This window comes from Mobula birostris, chromosome 7 (assembly GCF_030028105.1).
Source record: "Mobula birostris isolate sMobBir1 chromosome 7, sMobBir1.hap1, whole genome shotgun sequence".
NCBI lineage: Eukaryota > Metazoa > Chordata > Chondrichthyes > Myliobatiformes > Myliobatidae > Mobula > Mobula birostris.
In genome coordinates, this window is record NC_092376.1 from 60,300,070 (window position 1) to 60,320,479 (window position 20,410).

Genomic DNA, 20,410 nt, shown 5'->3' on the forward strand with positions numbered 1-20,410 from the left:
TTAAGGACAAAAATGACTAATTGTTTAAAATCAGGATAGTGTGTAACTTGAAGTGTAACATACAGGTTTTGGTGTTCCCATTCATCTGAGTCTTTCATGGTGATGGGGATTGTGGGTTTTGATAAAAGGTGAGTTTCTGTCGTGGTTCTATCTCATGATTTTGCTAAGGTGTTGTCATGCCAGAAGAGAAACCTGTTACAGGACAACACAGGTTTTGCTTGGCATGGGGTTCTGGTAATTGGTCACCCTATTCACCATTTCCTATCCCTCAACTTGAGGATGTTATTGGTTGGGAACTCAACAATGACCACTGAATACCAAGTGTAGGTGGTTGGACTTTCTCTAGCTGGAAATAGTCATTGCCTTGTTTACCTGTTGAGTGAATGTTACCTGCTCACACCTTTTATGTTTTCCAAGACTTGCTGTATGCAGGTACAGAGTGCTTCATCTGTTGACGAGTGGCACATGGAATTGAATATTATTCAATCAATGTTCCCATTGCTAATCTTCTGATGACAGGGAAGTGATTAGCAAAACAGCTGAGGATGCCCTGAGATACTCCTGTGTGCTGTCTTGGAGCTGGGATGATTGACCTCCAACTAACACAACTATCTTCTGTTTTTGTGGGTTATGATTCTAAACATTGGCGTTCATTCCCCTGACGTCCACAAATTTCATTTTTCCCCAGGGCTCCTTAATGACAAATGCTGCTTTGATATACATCTCAATTCTGAAGCTCAGCCCATCAGTCCATGTTTGAACTGGAGGTTGTGATGAGTTAGAACAATATTTAATCTTCATAGTTTCTCATCCCACTCCAAAATGTAATGTCATAAAAATAATCTTCCCATTTATAATCTTAACTAAACGTGGTCCTGTGAAGTACTCACCAAGACAGGGATCACATAATGCCAATGACTGCATAATGAAACTCAGCAACTGTTTCGTTAAATGAAAGTTTTTGTGGGTTTTATAGACATTTCATTAAAGTAATGTGGCACTTGACCCGATGAGTCCATGCTGGCATTTCTGTTTCCGTGAGCCTCCACTCATCCAAGTCTATTAACACCATCAGCCTTGGCCCCAATTCTGTTTTGCTTCACATTTTATGCTCTTTGGATCCTGCTGATAAGTTTTATGGCACTGGATAAACTTGTGTATTCTTATTACCGAATAAAAGATTTCAAAACAAGTTGACAGTAGAGTGAGTTCAAATCTATTTGTTTTGTTTTTTTGCCTTAGAACAATAAAATAATGAAAACCAATCAATTTGTTTGGAAGGGTTTGTAAACATCACCACTTCCAATAATAATAATTGCACCATACATAACCAGGTCTTTGTCATTTTAAATAAATCTACCTTAGAATTAATGTATTTTCACCAATTGCCATTTTATGCTCTGATGAAAGGTTCACTAGAAACATTAACGTTTTCTCTAAATGTATGCTGTTTGAACTACTGAGTATTTCCAGCATTTTGTCTTATTTCAGATTTCCAACATCTGCAGTTTTTTTTGCTTTGAGTTTTAGGATTAAGTGGCATTTTGAAAATTCATCTGAGAGTTTGTTTCAGACAATTATCACACACTGAAGCGATTCAATGATGCTTCGGTACTTATTATCCGTATATGATTTGGAATGTTCTTATTTCTTTAAATAGTTATGTAGTAAGCATCCCAATTCAATTTTGTAAGCAAACATGACAATCCATGGGATTCTCTAGATAAGTGGTCATAGACTTGTCACTAGTACTAGTTTCACAAACTGGCATTTACAGTGTTGCAAGAGGAAATGGTGATCTCACCTTGTGTTGCAGTATTCTAATCAGGCAGACAAATATTTTATTCTAATAAAGGACAACAGTGGATATAAGTTGCTACGAATGCTTGAGGACTGTAAAACCTGCTTCAGCTAATGCCCGTGAACTGTTCCGAGAATGAACCTGTTGATGTGGACAGGTAGAATAAAGTGGTTGCTTTTATCAAAAGGCGAAGACACCTCACTTGTAAAGTTTTGAGGCATTTCATAATTCCTTTTTCCCCCATTTCTGGCATAACTTGCACCAGAAAATCCAGATGTTTTAAGAAAATAGTTTTTCTTTCAACTATTTATCAGTTGCATTGCTACTTCAGACTCTTCAGAGCCTCGCAGGATTGCCTCACGTCAGTCCACTCCTGCATGGTATTCTGTAGAGCTTGGGTCCTTTCCTTGTCCACTTGCACATAGTCCACTTTTTCATCTGATGTCATGGAGGATGTGGAAGGCTGGTTGGATAACAGATACAGATCAGTACAGTACTTGATTTCACTGAAGACAAGTATAATACGTCTGTTGTTACTTTACTCTCTCCCAGACTGGTTAGTATACTTTAAGACCTAGATGACTAAAAAGTACCTGCTCAGTTGTACTAAGCCAAGAAGAGGAAAAGTAAGTAAAACAAAAAGTTCTTTGCCTTTTTGTAATCATTTAGAAAAAAAAAATCATGTTTTTCCATTCTAGTAGTTTAACCTCAAGCAAATTACACTTACTACATTTTAAATCAAGAAAAGTTTTACAATTTTTGCTAACAAAAAAGGTTACATTATGCTATCAAAATTCAAGGATTTACCTTTCGATGAGGACCAGGAGAACTGGGCTGAAAATCCAAGGATAAATAATCAACGCTTCCAGTCTTCCTTGTAATAGGACTGCCAGTCACAGCATTCATTGGAGAGGTAGACATTGGATTCTGCTAGTTCAAAATAAATTGAATGCACTAATATTGCCTGATTAATTTACAAAGTAAGTATAAATTTATATCTCTTAGAAAAACCACTACAGTTTATGGCTTATAAACAGAAGATATTAATTATTTTATTTAAACATTTGTTTTCCCCCTAAAGCTACAGACAAATTTGCTTATGACAAATGAAATACTTCCTCATTGATTACTCACATCCACAGTTCATTCATTCCCCAGTCACTTCCTCAATAAGTATAAATGTTACTTCTTTATAAAAGGAATCAAGCAGGATCATGTGTTTCATGAATATGTGTCCACAACAAAATTATGTATAACAAAGTTATGGTTGCATGTGCACATTTGTCTCATAACATTAAGAATGAGTGCATATGCTGCTTTAAATGCCTGCAAATTTAATTTCCTGCACATGATCCTACTTAAGAGGCTTAGTTTCATTTATCAAATCTATGAATGAGCTAACAGACAGAACAGGCGGATGACTATTACAAACATTTAGTACATAATGAAACAGGTTTTGCAAAGACACAGGATAAAGCACTGCCAGGACTGTGCTAAATTAAACTGATTATTTTGATTCACTTGGACATTTTTAGAATGGGAACCCAAATGTTGGAACCCTGCAACAATGAAAATTCTTCCCTTCTACTGCAGCAATATTTTATTTTAAACTCAAGACGTCTTGAGACAGTGAATGAACTAATGGAGCCTAAGGAAGTGGACTATTTCTACATTGCGATAGTGACTACATCTTAAAAGTACATTGTTATCTGTAAAGTGCTTTAAGACACTTAGTGATCATGAAAGATGCTTCATAAAAAATATCTTTCTTTGCTTTGGTTGGAATGCATGAATATTTATTCATTTTTCTTTGTTTTTATGAAGGGAATAGATTTCAAACATTTTAGCTGTTTTTCTGTTTAAGCAACCATCAATGCATTGGATCATTGCCAAATCATTTCAAATACACCAAGGTTGTGATGAATTCATGTCCCACTTCTCTCTTTCTGTTTGTTCATGTGAAGTGTATTTTGAAGAAATAGCCGTAGTCTGATTTTGTAAATCCACCTATAGCATGCTTTGAGCTCTCTGATCTTCTCTAAGTTTATTTTATTTAGCGTGGTGATGTTGCAACCGCAGTATGTCCTCACAGAGAAGACTGACTTCAAAGGAATTATGAAGTGGTTTGATCAATGTTGTTATTGACAGATGCATCTGTCACAGGTAGATTGTCAAGGATGTGTAAATTATTTACATAATGTTTCTCTTGTCTTGAAATGCACAATCTGTTGGCTGTACCCCTCAGAATTTGCTTGATTTAGCCCATAGGTAGAGAAGTCATTAATCTAAAATGTATTCTCTGCCCTATCACCCTCATATTGTTGATCCAATTGGTATAGAGTACAGAGGATACTGCTTGATCAACTGAGAGATTGTTCTTGGTGATCATCAACAGGATGTCTCCTTGCCCATAAATGTCCTGATGCTATGAGAATTCATGGGTTTTGGAATCAAAGTTGAATGCTTCCAGGAGCACTTGTTCCTTACAATTGTGCAGTCAATTCTAATGGACCCACCTTGTCTGTGAGACGTGTGCACAAAGAATCTGCAATGCTGGTTGAAAGGTATGATTCTGAGAGTCAGAATTTTACTATCTAGGAATGGCCTCCAAGTCTAGCCAAGTCCAAGTCTCTTAGGTACTACTCTCAACTACACAACTAGGTAGTTTGTTCCACGTGTCCACAAATTTCTGTGTAAAGATACGCTCCCTTTAACCAGTCTTCACCTATGGCTCCATGTCCTTGTTGATGGATTAATTTTGAAGCAGCAGCTGGCATCGGCCTTACTTATACCATTAATGAGTTTGAACACTTTTATCATGTCGCCTCTCCTTCTACACCTATTTAGGCTAAAAAGATTTAATTCTTTCAGTCTTTCTTCATTGCTCATACTCTGCAAACCTGGAATGAGTCTCGTCACCCTTCTCTAGACTCTCCAGGCCCTTCACATCCTTCAAAAAAGATGGAGCCAAAACTGTATACTGTACTCAAGGCGTGGCCTCAGAAGCACATTATACAGCTTGAGGAGGATGTCTCTATGTCTCTAGACATAAATTCCACTGAGTGCATTATTTAGCTCAACCTTCTATTGGCCTTTCTAATAGTTTCTGAGCATTGTCTAGATAGATACCGATGAGCCTACCAGGACACCCAATCCTTCTCATACAGTACACTTTCTAACTCAAGACCCCCCCCATTGTATATTATATCTAATATTTCTACTTCTAATATGTAATATTTTACATTTACTTACATTAAATTTCACCTGCCATTTCTCTGCCCACATCTGGGTTTCGTTTAGATCTAACTGTATTGATTCTGCTGCCTGAATATTATCAACCTGTCCCCTTAATTTTGTGCCATCGACAAACTTTACCAGTTTGTTTGCTGTGGGCTTATCCAAGTCATTAATGTAAATTAAGAACAGCAGCAGCCCCAAAATTGACCCCAATGGAACCCCACTTTTAACCTCTGTCAGCTTGAACCAGTCTGGCCATTCTCCTCTGACCTCTCCTATCAACAAGGTGTTTTTGCCCATGGAACTGCCACTCACTGGATGTTTTCTGTTTTTCACACAACAGTTTGTAAACTCTAGACACTGTTTTGCATGAAAATCCCAGGGAATGAGCAGTTTTTGAGATACTCAAACCACCCCGTACGCCACCAACAATTATTCCACAGTCAAAGGCACTTAAATCAAATTTCTTCTGCATTCTGATGTTAGGTGTGAACAACTACTGAACTACTTGACCACAAATGCCTGCTTTTACGCATTGAGCTGCTGACACATGATTGGCTGATTAGATAAGTGCATTAATGAACAGGTGCACCTAACAAAGTGGCCACTAAGAGTATTTGTGCAGGTTTACAGTGAATTTTAAAATAAAGCAATGCCATGTGCACATTATTGCAGGATGTAAATCACAGTTTATAATAAAAAGGGTCTTCAAAAATGCCAAGTTTGTAGAATAGGCTCTAAAATTTGGAGAACATTAAAAACATGAAGTGTGGTATTTCAAAAAAATTTGCTGGGAATAAATTAGCCTTTGTATCATTTAGACTCAAGCAAAATATTTACATACTTCAGCTAATGTGCAAGCCATTACAACTATAAATATTGATATGAAAATTGAACTTTAATGTGGTAAGATGGTATCTTTGCTTACTTTGGTTATGTAATTCGTAACTGAACTGGGTGGCACATATTTTTCACCCACTTACCATTGCAACATAATTCTCTTCACTGTCTCCTGAGTCAGTGCTGGTGACACTCTGTGTTGACAATGGGCGGCAAATTTGTGAAGAAATGGGGTTTACAGCAGCTCTGGAACCAATCATAGAAGAAATTTTATTAAATAAAATGTAGTTAAAGCCCATCCATTTCACAATAAAGTTCAATAGAGTGACCAGTCCTTGGAGAATTGATGCTGGAGGTTTATGAAAATTGTCTACTGTGAGAAAAATTGTGACACCCTGCAACCTGATTAAATTATTTAAAATATGTTAATTTTTAATGCCTGTATATTACTATTGATTGTGCATAGACAGGAAATGGAAGGATGCTTCTCCTGCCTAGAATGGTGGTGGTGGTGTCACAGATTGAGGTACTTAAATTATAGAGCAAGAGATTTAGGACTGAGATAAGGAGAAAAGTCTTTACTCAGAGTCGTGATCTGAGAACCTGAGATTGATGAGCAGGAGTGATGATACCGAAGAGCTGTTGAGGAATGGAATCATGAAAGAAAAAGTGAAGTGGTTTATTAATGCAGTAGATAGAAATGGCGCTGTTGAAGAGAGAGTTTGCCCAGATTTGGTAGTGGATTGAGCTTGTATTATGTTAAGTACAGAGCTTGAGGACTGCTAAATATCGTGGCTGGCCTGTAATCCAAAACATGAAAGGTTGAATTTCAGTTGAATCATTGAAAACATCAGACAGTTGCCAAGGGAGAAAAATTACTCTGAAACTGAGCTTTGGTAGAAAAACTAAATTGAATCCCATGGGGAGAAAAGAGCATTTCTGGAAGCAACTGACACTGTGTGAGCATTCCTTCTGTTCTTTCCACTCACACTCATTTCCCCCACTCCATCATTATTCTAATCCCTTAACAACTGATTTCCAGTATTTTTCTGCTTCTAATGATAGGCCATCAACCTGAAACATTAACCCTGCTTTACTCTCTAAAGATGCACTCCAACCTACAGAGAATTTCCATTATTGTTGGTTATTAAGTACACAATCACAACAAGTTACCTGCAAAACCATAATCATGTTCAACAGCAAAAATAGGATAAGGGTTTTTAGAAAGGAATCAGTAAAATAAGTGCTCCAAAGCACTTGTGTAACCTACATCTATGAAATAAAGCTAAGTTTTTGTATTGGTATATTATTGTCACATATACAAAGATACAGCACACTAGCTTGCTAGCATATTGTTCATACAGACCAAATCATTACACAGTGCAGAGACAGAACAAGGTAAAACAATAGCCATGCAGAGTAAAGTGTAAATGAGGTAATTGTGAGGTTAAGTGTCCACCTTATCATACAGAATCTGATAACAGTGGATAGAAGCTGTCCTTGAGCCTGGCGGGATGTAGTTTCAGGCTTTTGTATCTTCTGCCCAAAGGAAGAGGTGAGAACAGAGAATATCCAGGGTGTGTAGGTTTTTTGATGGTGCTGGCTGCTTTACTGAGGCAGTGAGAAGTACAGACAGGACCTATAGAGGGGAGGCTGGCTTCTGTGATGTGATGAGCTGTGTCTACTACACTCTGCTGTAAAAGGTCCACAACTTTCAAGCAAGTACAACAACAACAACTTTTAAAAGACTGGTGGACTTTTTTAACAATTATTCGTTAGTTCCAACTAGTGACCTAGTGTGTGCTAAAATAAAAACTTACACTGGCCTGGACCAAGATCTGGTAACCGGAGACTTGAAGGGAAGTTCATCAATGACTGCATGGTTTCTTGCTTCCAAAGGTCCTGCCTTGGCTAAAGTATAAACATCAATGAATGAAGTGAGAAATATAGCATTATTTCATATTAATGGGGAGATGAGCTAACCCTTACATTGCCAATTCCTGGAAGTATCCTTCTGTTAGAATAAGCAGTGTTGCATTAAATTCTATCTGCAGTATGTATTATTTATCAGTACACTGGAATTACTAAAGATCTGATAGCACATGATCCATATGAAAGAGGACCAGCAGCCTTATGGGAATGTCATCCTCCAAGTCACACATCAGCTTGACTTAAATGTGCATCATATTTGTGTCATACTTTAACAAAGCCATCATTGCCCACTGAAACAGCCAGAGGACAGATGGTGGTCTTGTCAGCAAAACTCACAAACCTTTAATAATTGTATAAAAGGTAAATCACTGCATCACTTGAACTTGTAACTCAACCTATAACGACATGTTATGATTATATGTTGGGGATTGAAAATGTACATCTTTTAACATTCATTTTTTTTGCTTGGGGGTGTCACTGGAAGTCCAGCATTTGCTGTCTGCTCCTACCAACTTCTAGTGGAGTGGCTTATATACATTTAAGATTCAATCACATTTGCCAGATCCATATAGAGCAAGGACGGTAGGATGTTTGACATGAGTGAAAGATTTTACAACAGATAGTTCCCTGGTTTATCATACTTAAGGCTAGGATTTTTTAAAAGGCGTATTATTAACCAAGATGTTATTTGAACTTGGCATTCTGGAATATTAGTCATGTCCTCTGCATCACTAGTCTGATAAATTAACTACCATACCACACTACTTTTGCAGATCTGTTACCAAATAAAAATAATACCTTCCAGAAGTATGCAGATGAAATTGCTAAAACTCACATTTTCTGTCAGGTTTGAGGTTCCGGTTGACTGGAGGTGGCAACAAGTCTGCAGGAAAATTAGGTTTGAAAGGGAAAGAAGCTGTACTTCCTTTGCGGGTCGGAAATGTAGCTGAAGAGAATCCGGAAAAGTCAAAGTGGTGGGGGCCAGGACTCATCGGTATGTACACGTCCTGATGACTTTCCAAGCCGGTTGTAACAAATGGGGACAGGGAACCTGGGTTCATTGGCACATAATTGTCCTCAGATTCCACACTTTCTGACTGGGAATCTCTGTACTTTGTTCTCTGTGAAGGCACAAAAGATTTGTCTCAATTTAATCCAAAAGCACAACTACATAAGTTTCAATGGAACCCACAGAAAATACTGGAGGAACTCAGCAGGTCAGCTAGCTTCTGGGAAAAAGAACAAACAGTCAACGTTTTGGGCCGAGACTCTCCTTCAGGACAGGAAAGGAAGGGGAAAGATATCAGAATAAAATAAGGAAGGATAGCTCGAAGGTTATAGGTGAAGTCAGGTGGGTAGGAAAGGTAAAGGGATGGAGGGAAATGACTCTGGTAGGAGAGGAGAGTGGATTGTAAGAGAGAGGGAAGGCAGATGGAACCCAGAGGGAGGTGATAGGCAGGTGAGAAGAGGTAAGAGGCCACAATGGGGAATAGAAGAAGAGGGGAGGGGGAGGGAAATCAATGTGCCCAGATGGAATATAAGGCGTTACTCCTCCGCCTTGAGGGTGGCCTCTTTGTGGCACAAGAGAAGGCCATGGACTGACCTTTTGGAACGGGAATCAATCTCTACTACTTCCGCCAGTAGCAACAGAATCCCGCCACCAGGCATATCTGCTCCCTTGCCTTGCCCTATACTTTCTGCATGGATCGCTGCTTCCATGACTCAGCCCTCCTCACCCGTTCCCCTCCGGGTACTTGTCCCTGCAACCGTGTTAATGTTACACCTCCCCCTATACTTCCTTCCTCACTATTATTTAGGATGCTAATCAGTCCTTCCAGATGAGACAGTACTTCATCTGTGTGTGTCAACTGAAGTCATTTATTATATCCAGTACTCCCTGTGCGGCCTCCTCTAATCTGAAGCAGATTGGGAGATCATATCATCGAACAACTCTACACAGGCAGATCCCAGAAATTGTCACAAGGTAATGAAAGAGATTGCTATTACTTCAGTCGAAACATTGGCTTACAGTACAAGCAATATTTATAGCAGAATACATCATACAGTATAATATGCAGCAAAGAGTCAGAAATAAATGAAGCCAATGTGTGTAAATGGTTTGAAAAAATGTAATTGTGCTTCTTACCAAGTAAGAGCTGAATCCATCATTAACAGACTCCACGGAGCGCCCCTCAGTATTTGAAGTAAGGCTGGGACGGTCGTATGTTTCACATGAAGAAGCTAATAAGGCAGAAACACTAGTTAGAAGTTTTTAAAATAAGTCTACATATCCACATGTGATAGATATTCACTTACTGGTGGTTTTTTTTTTGCTAACCTTGCTTTCTAAACACAGCATCTTGTAAGATGAAACAGTTGTTAGTAAATTCCCAGTTAACATTTTATTTAACTTCAGGTTGTAAATGTAAATTAGTTCTCAGTTCTTAAAATGTGAATGAAGAGCACTCTTTACAGACCAGCTTTGCAAGTAGTCTCTGTATTTTGAGGATGCTCTGCCCCTAGACAGTCCCTGCACCTGCTTTATTAATGTTCAAGAATAGAGTATAAGATAATCCAAAGGGTCTCGGCCCAAAACGCCGACTGTACTTTTTCCACAGATGCTGCCTGGCCTGTTGAGTTCCTCCAGCATTTTGTGTGTGTTGCTCGGATTTTCAGCAAGTGAACATTTTCTCTTGTTTAAGATAATCAGTTGTTTAATTTGGGTTGTTTCAAACATACAAGATTCAAAGTACATTTATTATCAAAGAATCTATAAACTATACACCTTGACATTTATTTACAGCCACCAAGCAAGAGACCCAAAGAACCCAATTTTAAAAAAAGAAAGACCATAACAAGCTGACTCTTAAGTTGCTTAGTTCAAGGAAGCTCATGGAACGAATGAATAATATCATTTAGCATATCAATAACTGATATGTTTATAGTTTGAAAGGTTTATTTACTAAAAAAAAGTTAGCTTTATAGTATTAATGGCAGCTAGCTAAGATCTATGTCTCCAAAAGATGTTAAAAGGAAATCCGAGAAAATATCACATGCTTGTGAAAGCCTCTCAAATGGCTGGAAAGGGGATAAGTGTAGCAAGCAGTTCAGGCTTATTAGGAACGGGGTAAGCAAGATCAAGAAACATGGAAGAACTACAACCGATTTCTCCAGCTCTGTGATGGACAACTCGTTTGTCTGTATCTCTGGTATGTCTTTTCAATTTATAGGAATTGTACCTGTGTTTTGGAAATCCTTTGTCATTTTGCTTTATCCTTTGTGTTTAAGAAATGCTTAATGCTTTAGGTTTTGGAAATGGTTTGTTATAGAAATAGTTTAGTAATTTGAAAAAGTTTTAAAATGTTTCAAGATTCAAGATAAGATAGAAATCCTCTGTGAGAATTGGGAAATGTTTAAGATAGAAATCCTCTGAGTTTTAAATGTGTTTTAAGAATGTTGTTTGGATTTAAGTATGTATAGCTGAAAATAAATGAATTGTGTTGTAAACTACTTTATTAGCTGGAAGTATCTTCTCCTTGGTAGGTAGAGGGGACCCGCTGCTCTAATAGTGGGCATTGGCAGCTAAACACGCCATGGAGAATAAACAGGGAAGTGAACTAGTCTGTGAAGGTTGAGTAGTTACAGCATAATCTTCCTTTAGTGAGAGTTTGGCGCGGACTAGAAGGGCCGAGATGGCCTGTTTCCGTGCTGTAATTGTTATATGATTATATGGATAATATCCATCACAGTGAAACAAAGGTCCTTCTCCCTTCCCTCGTCATTCAAGGAAATTCCCATCGCTATAGCATAATGCTTGCCCCTCTAGCTCTGGTTCTCAGATTGGTTTGGAACTGATGTTAGATTAGACTGTATAGCTATTATTTTCCTTGTAATTTAACTTCCTTACGCTGGTTTTTATTTTTATAAAGTTTTCTTGGTGGCTACAGCTCCTCTATCTTTCTGGAAGCTCCTTGGTTCCAATGATAGGTATCACGTTACTTGAATTTGGTGTGTTTCTTTGTGATTACAGCTCCTCTATCTTTCTGGAAGCTCCCTGGTATCACGTTACTTGAATGTGGGCTATCTTACTGACTGATTCAAGCAAAGGAATTTGACGGAATTTATTGCTGCCGGCAAATTGGTATAAGAAGGCCAATCACTATGGATTGCCCTCTTTCTGCCTTTGCCTTCTCCTTGCTACTAGTCTCTGCTTTTGCTACTCCCCTTCCTTAATTCCTTTGTTCTTTGAGCACTTAATAAAATGGCCATAAGCAATAAGTTTTGTGGCTCATTCTTGACTTCTAAAGAACCCTAGATCAAAAATATCAGTATCCAACAATTTTGGCACAGTCAGCATGTGGTTGAAAAGTATAGCACTCCGAAGGGTCCCAGATTAAATGGAAACTTTTGAAGTGCATATTTAAAAAGGAAATACGATCTTCATCCTTATTTTCCAAATCATCTGGGAAATCACCTAGTCCTTGCTTCAATACGTCATCTGGTGGAAGTTTCAGAGTGAAGGAAACCTCTATTACATGTGGCTAATGTGGAAAAATCAGATCAGCACTAAAATTAACACCGAGCTCAAATTAAATTTGTACTAACCAATAGAGTATCTAAGAAACTTACCAATTGTAATCTAGTGCTTAAAAACATCCTAAAACAATATTTTGATTATAATCCTATAAAGATAATTCTCATTGCAATCCTACGATAATTATGATTACACTTCAATAATATTGGATTGCATTGAAACAATACTTCAACTGCAGAATTGAGACAATGGCCAAAGTCGTGAAACCTAGGGGGAGCTGAATCTCCAGTTACACGTGAACAGATGACTAAGAATTTGAGTTCTTACATGAATAAAATATTTCAATTTGATAAGATTGATGAAATATTCTGGATGATACAGAATATACCATCAATGTTGAATCTCATGAAATGTGGCTCTTGTATGATATTGAGAAGGTATGGGATAAAGTCCAAAGAATGCCTTCAGGGAAGGATAAATAACAGCTGAACGTTAGCAGTAATATCTCAGTTACGAAAGTGTGAGCACACTGCGACAGAAGAACAGATCTGTAAATTGAAGCCAACATGCAGTCAGGTTGAGAACCGAATTAGTGACTTAACTGAACAAACGGAAAAGGAAAGGGAAAACTGTGATAAACTACAACAAGTGGTTTGACAGAGACAGTAAAAACTCTAAAGAACAAATCTTTGCATTAACTGAATGAGTATGATGGGTGTAATCAAATGAAAGTACATTGTACAGAGCTTTGAAATAAACTGAAGCAGTATCAGAAAGCCCAGCAGGGACCTCAGGTGGGGGTTCCTCCTAGTGACACTTCTCCATGGGAAACACCCCTGCTGCCGGACAGTTCTCTGAGACAACACCACTATCTGAACTATGAAGAATTACATGACGGACACGACTTGAACTGTACAACAACCTCTAGTGACTCGTGTGAGGATATCAGTGATGAAAGAATAGGATGGCAGCTATGTCACGCCTTGCTCCAATAAAGACCAACGAAGTGAAGATGCAACCAATGAAAGGAGACAGATGGTTTTTCATCAACCAACTGAATCAGAAAAGATTGATAAATGGTCCAAAGAAGTTTCACATCTTAGAAAAGGAAGTTTGAAGACATTCAACGTACGAAGAACATATACAAACTGCACCAATATGATGGCATCCAAATTTTGGCTGCTATGTTGTCTTCTCATCAAATCAGACAGTTGAATCATAGTGCTGACAACAACATGGGAGGTGATAAACAAAATATACAAGATGATCAGGATGATTGGAAGAACAGGCTGCAATACAGACTGATTGGAGAAAGTGGTTGATTGCAAGCAGAAGACTTTTGAGGATGTTTCTGAATATGAGGAATGCTACAGGCAAGGGTGGTTAAGTTATTCTGCAGTTCTGGGAATAAATGAAGATAACATAGAGGACTCTACATATAATCCTTGGAGTTAACTTTTATGGATGACTTGAAACCAGGTATAGCCAAAATGGTGCAGCTGACAAAAATGAATTGGAATGAAGTTGTTGTTCCATGTGGTGAGCTAGTGCAAGCTGCCAAACAAGTGGAATTAGATAATGAAGTCTGAATAAGATCATTACAAGTGGGTCAGTTACTGTTGATCAACAGCCACTGACCATGGATCAATAGTCATTGCTTGCTGCAGGAAAGTCAACAGCCAACACCCAATACCCAAGGACCAACAGAAAAAGTGGGACTGAAATTCACCATGTGTACCGTAGCAATCTCAGTCTGAGCCACATCTTCTAGGCCAATCCTCAAGGACAAAACATCAGTTTTGTGGTTTAAAATAAAAAAAAAAGACATTAGGCCAGAAGTTATTGGTATAGAAATCAAGGTGGACAAACAAGCTCAACAACAAGTTCAATCCCTGCCAACAGGGCAGCTTGTATGTTAACTTACTAACTGGAAATTAATGTGCTGAATTCTTATTAGAGTTAGGAGCTGAGCTAACATGTATAACCAAATGTATTGCCCAAAGATGCAAAATACCATTGACTAATACAGTGGATTCTCATTAATTGGGACACATCGGGACCAGTACATCTTGGCCCAATTAGTCAATGCTTCATGGAAATAGTTAAAAAGGTATTTAAAAAAACACAAACTATGGTTTAACTGAATAACAAATTATATATTTGAATGAAATACCGAACAAGTTAGAAAACAAGCAATATTGTACTATAAGTACTACAGTATTAAAAAACTATGTATTAGTTCCTAATAGATATTGATGGAGAAAATTGTCTAGTGTACACCACCGTATTCTTTTGTTTGACTGTCAATAAAATGAATTTGGTACAGGAAATAAAAGCATAGAACATTTTCTAAATGGAAGAAAATTCAAATCTGACTTGCAAAGGGACTTTGGAGTCCTCAGGCAGGATTCCCTAAAGGTTAATTTGCAGGTTGAATTAGTGGTGAGGAAGGCAAATGCAATGTTTGCATTTGTTTAAAGAGGACTAGAATATAAAAAACAGGGATGTAATGTTGGAGTATTGTGAGCAGTTTTGGGTCCCTTATTAAAGAATGGGTGTGCTGACATTGGAGAGGATTCAGAGGAGATTCACGAGAATGATTCCAGGAAAGAAATGAGCAGCGACTGAAGCCTCTGGGCCTGTACTCATAGGAATTTAGAAGAAGGGGTGGGGGGTGGGGGGTGGGCGGTCTCATTGAAACCTACTGAATGTTGAAAAGCCTCAATAAAATGTATGTGAAGATGATATTTTCTTTGGTGGGAGAGTCTAGGACCAGAGGGTACAGCCTCAAAATAAAGGGACATCCATTTAGAACAGAAATGAGGAATTTAGCCAATGGGTGGTGAATCTGCGGAATTCGTTGCCGCAGGCAGTTGTGGAGGCCAGGTCATTGGGTGCACTTAAAGTGGAGATTTATAGGATCTTGATGTGTCAGGGCCTGAAAGGTTACTGGGAGAAGGAGGAGAATGGGGTTGAGAGGGAAATGGATCAGCCAAGATGAAATGGCAGAGCAGACTTGATGGGCTGAATGGCCAAATTCTGCTCCTATGTCTTATGATCTTATGGTCTATCCCCTTTGGTGGCAGGGCCATCAACTATTTTCAATGCCCTGAAGCCATCACACGAATGGTTTACACTTATTCATATGCCCAATTGATTCAGGTCCAGATTATAAGTGCCTCAGTGTCAACCGTGGTTGGCTTTCACCGTTGATGGTCAACAATATCAGTAGACGAGCCTAATACGACGACTCCACAAAAGACCCACTGTTTACCACATGGGGCTGTGATTGGCTGAGACATCTACCACTGGGTTGGAGATCCATCCATCATTTGTATGCCACATCCCCGACAATAGAGTCAATTAAAAGTGAATTAAGAATGGTACTGGATGATGCCACAGCAGTGTTCAAGGGTGGCACTGGAAATCTCAAGCATATCATGGTAAAAGAGTGTTAAATGAAAATGCCACACCTAAGTTTTACAAAGCCCATACTGTTCCTTATATCATCCATGATAAAATAGCCAGTGAGCAAGATTGCATGGAGGCTGAAGGAATTCTTTCCAAAGTTGAGTAGAAGCCCATGAGCAATGCCAGTAGCCCCCGTCGCCAAGAAGGATGGGTTTGTTAGGATCTGTGGTGATTTTCAGGTCACTATCAACCTAATACTGAAATTAGATCAGTAGTCCCTGCCCAGGATAGAGGATATCTTAGCAACCTTTTTTGGGGGGAAACACTTCAGCAAAGATGGAGATGGAAGAAGAGTCCAAAGCGTTTCTCACTATAAACACTCACAAAGGGCTTTTTTGCTGTAAGAGGCTTATTTTTGGAATAGCATCTGCACCTGCATTCTGGCAGAAAGCCATGCACCAGGTGCTGCCAGGCTGCCCAGACACTTAGTGTTACCTGGATGACATCATTGTTATCAGTGACGATGACAAGGATCACCTCCAAAATCTCAAACAAGTGTAAAAAAGATTACAAGATTACGGGCTCAGAGCATGATGTGACAAGTGCAAATTCTTTAAATCAAGCATTGCTTACTGTGGTTACGTTATTGGCATACAAGGATTACATAAGTGTGCAGAGAAAACTCGAACAGTGGTGGATGACTCAAGGCCAAAGGACGTGTCACAGTTGCGATGGATCACATTCCTTTGCTGAACTGTCAAGGATACTCAGACATACTGGTAATCGTGAAAAAGTTTTCAGAAGCAATTCCAACAAGGAAAGCCACTGCCATACACACAGCAAAAACTCTTACCAAGGACCACATTTCACTGGGAGTATTTGTCAGGAATTATGTCGACTGATGAACATTGATTGGTCTTTCCATTGCCACATCACCCAGAGTTATCGGGACAAGTCAAATGAATGAATGAACTCATCAAACAACATCTGATTAAGTATCCTGAAGAAGGTGTACCATGACCTACAGCTCTTCCTATGGTCTTATAGGAACCCCACGCAAGTAAACTAAGTTAAATCCATTCAAGTTCGCAACAGGATACCTTATAACATTGCCAGAAACTTTTGATCTCAGAAAGGCTGATATACTGCACACATCATGGCAGACAGTTCAGTTAATTACTGTGTGAAGTTAACCCAAGATGTACAGTCTGCTTCTCAACAGGTTTCTGCCACTTGGACTCCTGGTGAGTGGTTCCTGATCTTAAAAAAATGTGTAAGGAACTACTGGGAGTTTGAAGGGAAGGTCATTATCAAGTGTTGTCAGTTACTAATTCAGCAGTAAAAGATAAGTGTAAGTGGATACGTGCTAGCTACTGTAAGCGAGGATAACACTCACTGAGGTTAATGTTGAGAAAATCTGCAAATGCTGGAAATCCAAGCAATACACACAAAATGCTGGAGGAACTCAGCATGGCAGGAAGAGCGAAGGGTCCTGAAGGGTCTCAGCTCAAAACAGTGACTGTTTACTCTTTTCCAACGATGCTGCCTGACCTGCTGAGTTCCTCCAGCGTTTTGTGTGCTTTACTGAGGTTAATGTACTAGTAACCTCTGACTCAGTGCCTACGCTGCTGGGCTACAGTGAGCAAATCACTAACCAGTCAGAAAGCTTTGAACAAAGTCAATAACTATTGGACATCATGAGGTTTGTTCTAATATTATTATTTGTTCTTACATTTTTGCCAATTTTCCCTTCTCACAATGTCAATAGAGATGACTCAATGTATACCAGTGAGTATCAGATGAATTTGCCGATGCTGTTGATGCCTCCACCTGTTCAGTATGTCAATAAGTACCTCACACTTCAAAATATTCACCAATGCTAGGTAATCAAGCAGATGTAGAAAAAACATGCACTGTCATTCTTTAGCAAAGTTCATTGTCACAATCCAGCAATGGTGATATTGACATTGTGCCCATGATTCACTATTCTCAAAGGAGACATAAATATACAGTAATCATGACCCTCACATACCATCTTGAACTAGGTCATTCATGTAAACATAATCAGCATGATTTAAGGAATTATATCATATCTGACCCAACTCGTGTCTTATTCTGGGATATCTCTAAATCTACATTTAATGTTTGAATTGAATTGACTTTTTCTTACATCCTTCACATAATGAGGAGTAAAAATCTTGATGTTACGTCTCCATCTAAATGTGCCATGTGCAATCATAGTAATTTATAATAAATAGAACAGTCAATGTAATATAGAGTATATTCAAATCAGTGTGAGTTCATCAGTCTGATGGCCTGGTGGAAGAAGCTGTCCCGGAGCCTGTTGGTCCTGGCTTTTATGCTGCGGTACCATTTCCCAGATGGTAGCAGCTGGAATAGATTGTGGTTGGGATGACTTGGGTCCCCAATGATCCTACGGGCCCTTTTTACACACCTGTCCTTGTAAATGTCCTGAATCATGGGAAGTTCACAACTACAGATGCGCTAGGCTGTCCGCACCACTCTTTGCAGAGTCCTACGATTAAGGGAGGTACAATTCCCATACCAGGCAGTGATGCAGCCAGTCAGGATGCTCTCAATTGTGCCCCTGTAGAAAGTTCTTAGGATTTGGGGGCCCATAGCAAACTTCCTCAACTGTCTGAGGTGAAAGAGGTGCTGTTGTGCCTTTTCACCACACAGCCGGTATGTACAGACCATATGAGGTCCTCGGTGGTGTGGATGCCGAGGAACTTGAAGCTGTTTACCCTCAACCCAGATCCATTGATGTCAATAGGGAGATGCCCATCTCCATTCCTCCTGTAGTCCACAATCAGCTCCTTTGTTTTTGCAACATTGAGGGAGAGACTGTTTTCTTGATACCACTGTGTCAGAAAGATGACTTCTTCCCTGTAGACCACCTCCTTATTGTTTGAGGTAAGGCCAATCAATGTAGTGTTGTCGGCAAATTTAATTAGCAGATTGGAGCTGTGGGTGGCAATACAGTCATGGGTATACAGGGAGTAAAGGAGGGGACATTAAATCTTAAATAAGTTATTAAAACTTAAATAAGAAAAGTTATTAAATCTTTTCATGTGTTCACCATAAAAGCTACCTTTTGCTTGAGTTCAGAATGTACCATTCCAGAAGGGCACAGATTATGCAATTATACTTTACATTGACCTAAATGGGGTAATGACTGTAGAATTTTCATTGATGACACCCATCAGAAAAATATTACAGTTCAACTAGGTTTTGTCAAGCAATAAGAAATGGTCTAAATTCATATGTATTTTATGTAGGCTGGATACAGGAAGATTGCTCCCGATGTTGGGGAAGTTCAGAACGAGGGGTCACAGTTTGAGGATAAAGGGGAAGCCTTTTAGGACCGAGATTAGGAAAAACTTTTTCACACAGAGAGTGGTGAATCTGTGGAATTCTCTGCCACAGGAAACAGTTGAGGCCAGTTCATTGGCTATATTTAAGAGGGAGTTAGATATGGCCCTTGTGGCTAAAGGGATCAGGGGGTATGGAGAGAAGGCAGGTACAGGGTTCTGAGTTGGATGATCAGCCATGATCAAGCTGAATGGCGATGCAGGCTCGAAGGCCAAATAGCCTACTCCTGCACCTATTTTCTATGTTTCTATGTGCAGAAATGGGGCTTGTACCTCTTCCACGTAATTGTTTACCATTTTATTATTTTGCTTGTCTTTCCTGCCATGTGACATATACAGAACTTATCTTTACATTCTGAGTCCAGAAATGAGACATTTCAGTAGGAGCTTGTTTTGCATCAATTTTATTCCCATTTTATGGTGTTGCAAGAATACAAGAGCTTAAAAATGTTGCTGCAGCTTTAGAAAGTGTAAGCAATGACACAGCTGATGCCTTGGGAAAAGTAATAACAGAAATAGCAAGATGGTTCCTTAAAATTGTATGGAATTAGATCTTCTTTTAGCAGTTGGGGGAGGGCAGTTATAGGCAAGGAGTGTTGTACTTACATACCTGACAAGTCTGAGGACGTAACTGATTTGGCCGATCATATTCATAAAGAAATGGCTAAAATACATCAATCTGATGGATGGGATTTCTTTGATTAGATTCATTTAAATCTAGGAAGCTGAGGTTACTCAATATTACAAGCTAAAATATTTGTCCTGATATGCTTTATCATGATTTACATCTTTTTTTTCTTGTATAGAGGCAATTATTAATAGAGCAGTTCAAGCTCAGATAAGTATGCCTATTTACAAAAATAATCTACATAGCAATTACGTAATCCTATGAATACCCTTTGATATTCCCATAACCTGAAGTTTTTGATTATTTTATACTTAACATAGGTACAAGTTTTCTGCCTGTGAATTTTCAGATGTAATGATTTAATGTGTGATTCAGAATCGGGCGGGGGGGATGTTGGATTAGTTTGCAAAATTGTTACTTTTCTTGTACTTCAACTTTCTTTTGCTTCTTTGTATTTTATATAGTTACTTGTGTATATTCTGTTACTCAATACGTTTTCTAGTGGTTACAGTTCCTCTGCATCTCTCTGGAAGCTGCTTGGTTCTATGGTGGGCATCACATTACTTGAATGGGGCTATCTTATTGGTTGATTTAAGCAATGGAATTTGAATGGAATTTATTGCTGCTAGCAAATT

The 20,410-nt window shown here is 38.8% G+C and overlaps 1 protein-coding gene across 4 annotated transcripts in view; it reads right to left on the reverse strand.

Annotated features, from left to right (window-relative positions):
• Positions 1-299: 299 nt before the first annotated feature.
• gab2 (GRB2-associated binding protein 2) overlaps positions 300-20,410 on the reverse strand; it is a 285,446-nt gene continuing 265,335 nt past the window's right edge. For 2 of the 4 annotated variants that reach the window (XM_072263292.1, XM_072263291.1), the window contains 6 exons: positions 9,957-10,051; positions 8,646-8,931; positions 7,699-7,789; positions 6,022-6,124; positions 2,609-2,731; positions 301-2,264 (listed from right to left, as the gene is read on the reverse strand). In XM_072263292.1, the coding sequence (XP_072119393.1) occupies positions 2,124-2,264; positions 2,609-2,731; positions 6,022-6,124; positions 7,699-7,789; positions 8,646-8,931; positions 9,957-10,051 (839 nt within the window). In that variant the 3' untranslated portion in view covers positions 301-2,123. Of the gene's footprint in view, positions 2,265-2,608; positions 2,732-6,021; positions 6,125-7,698; positions 7,790-8,645; positions 8,932-9,956; positions 10,052-20,410 lie in introns of all 4 variants that reach the window. The other 2 variants (XM_072263295.1, XM_072263293.1) reach the window with 2 other exon arrangements.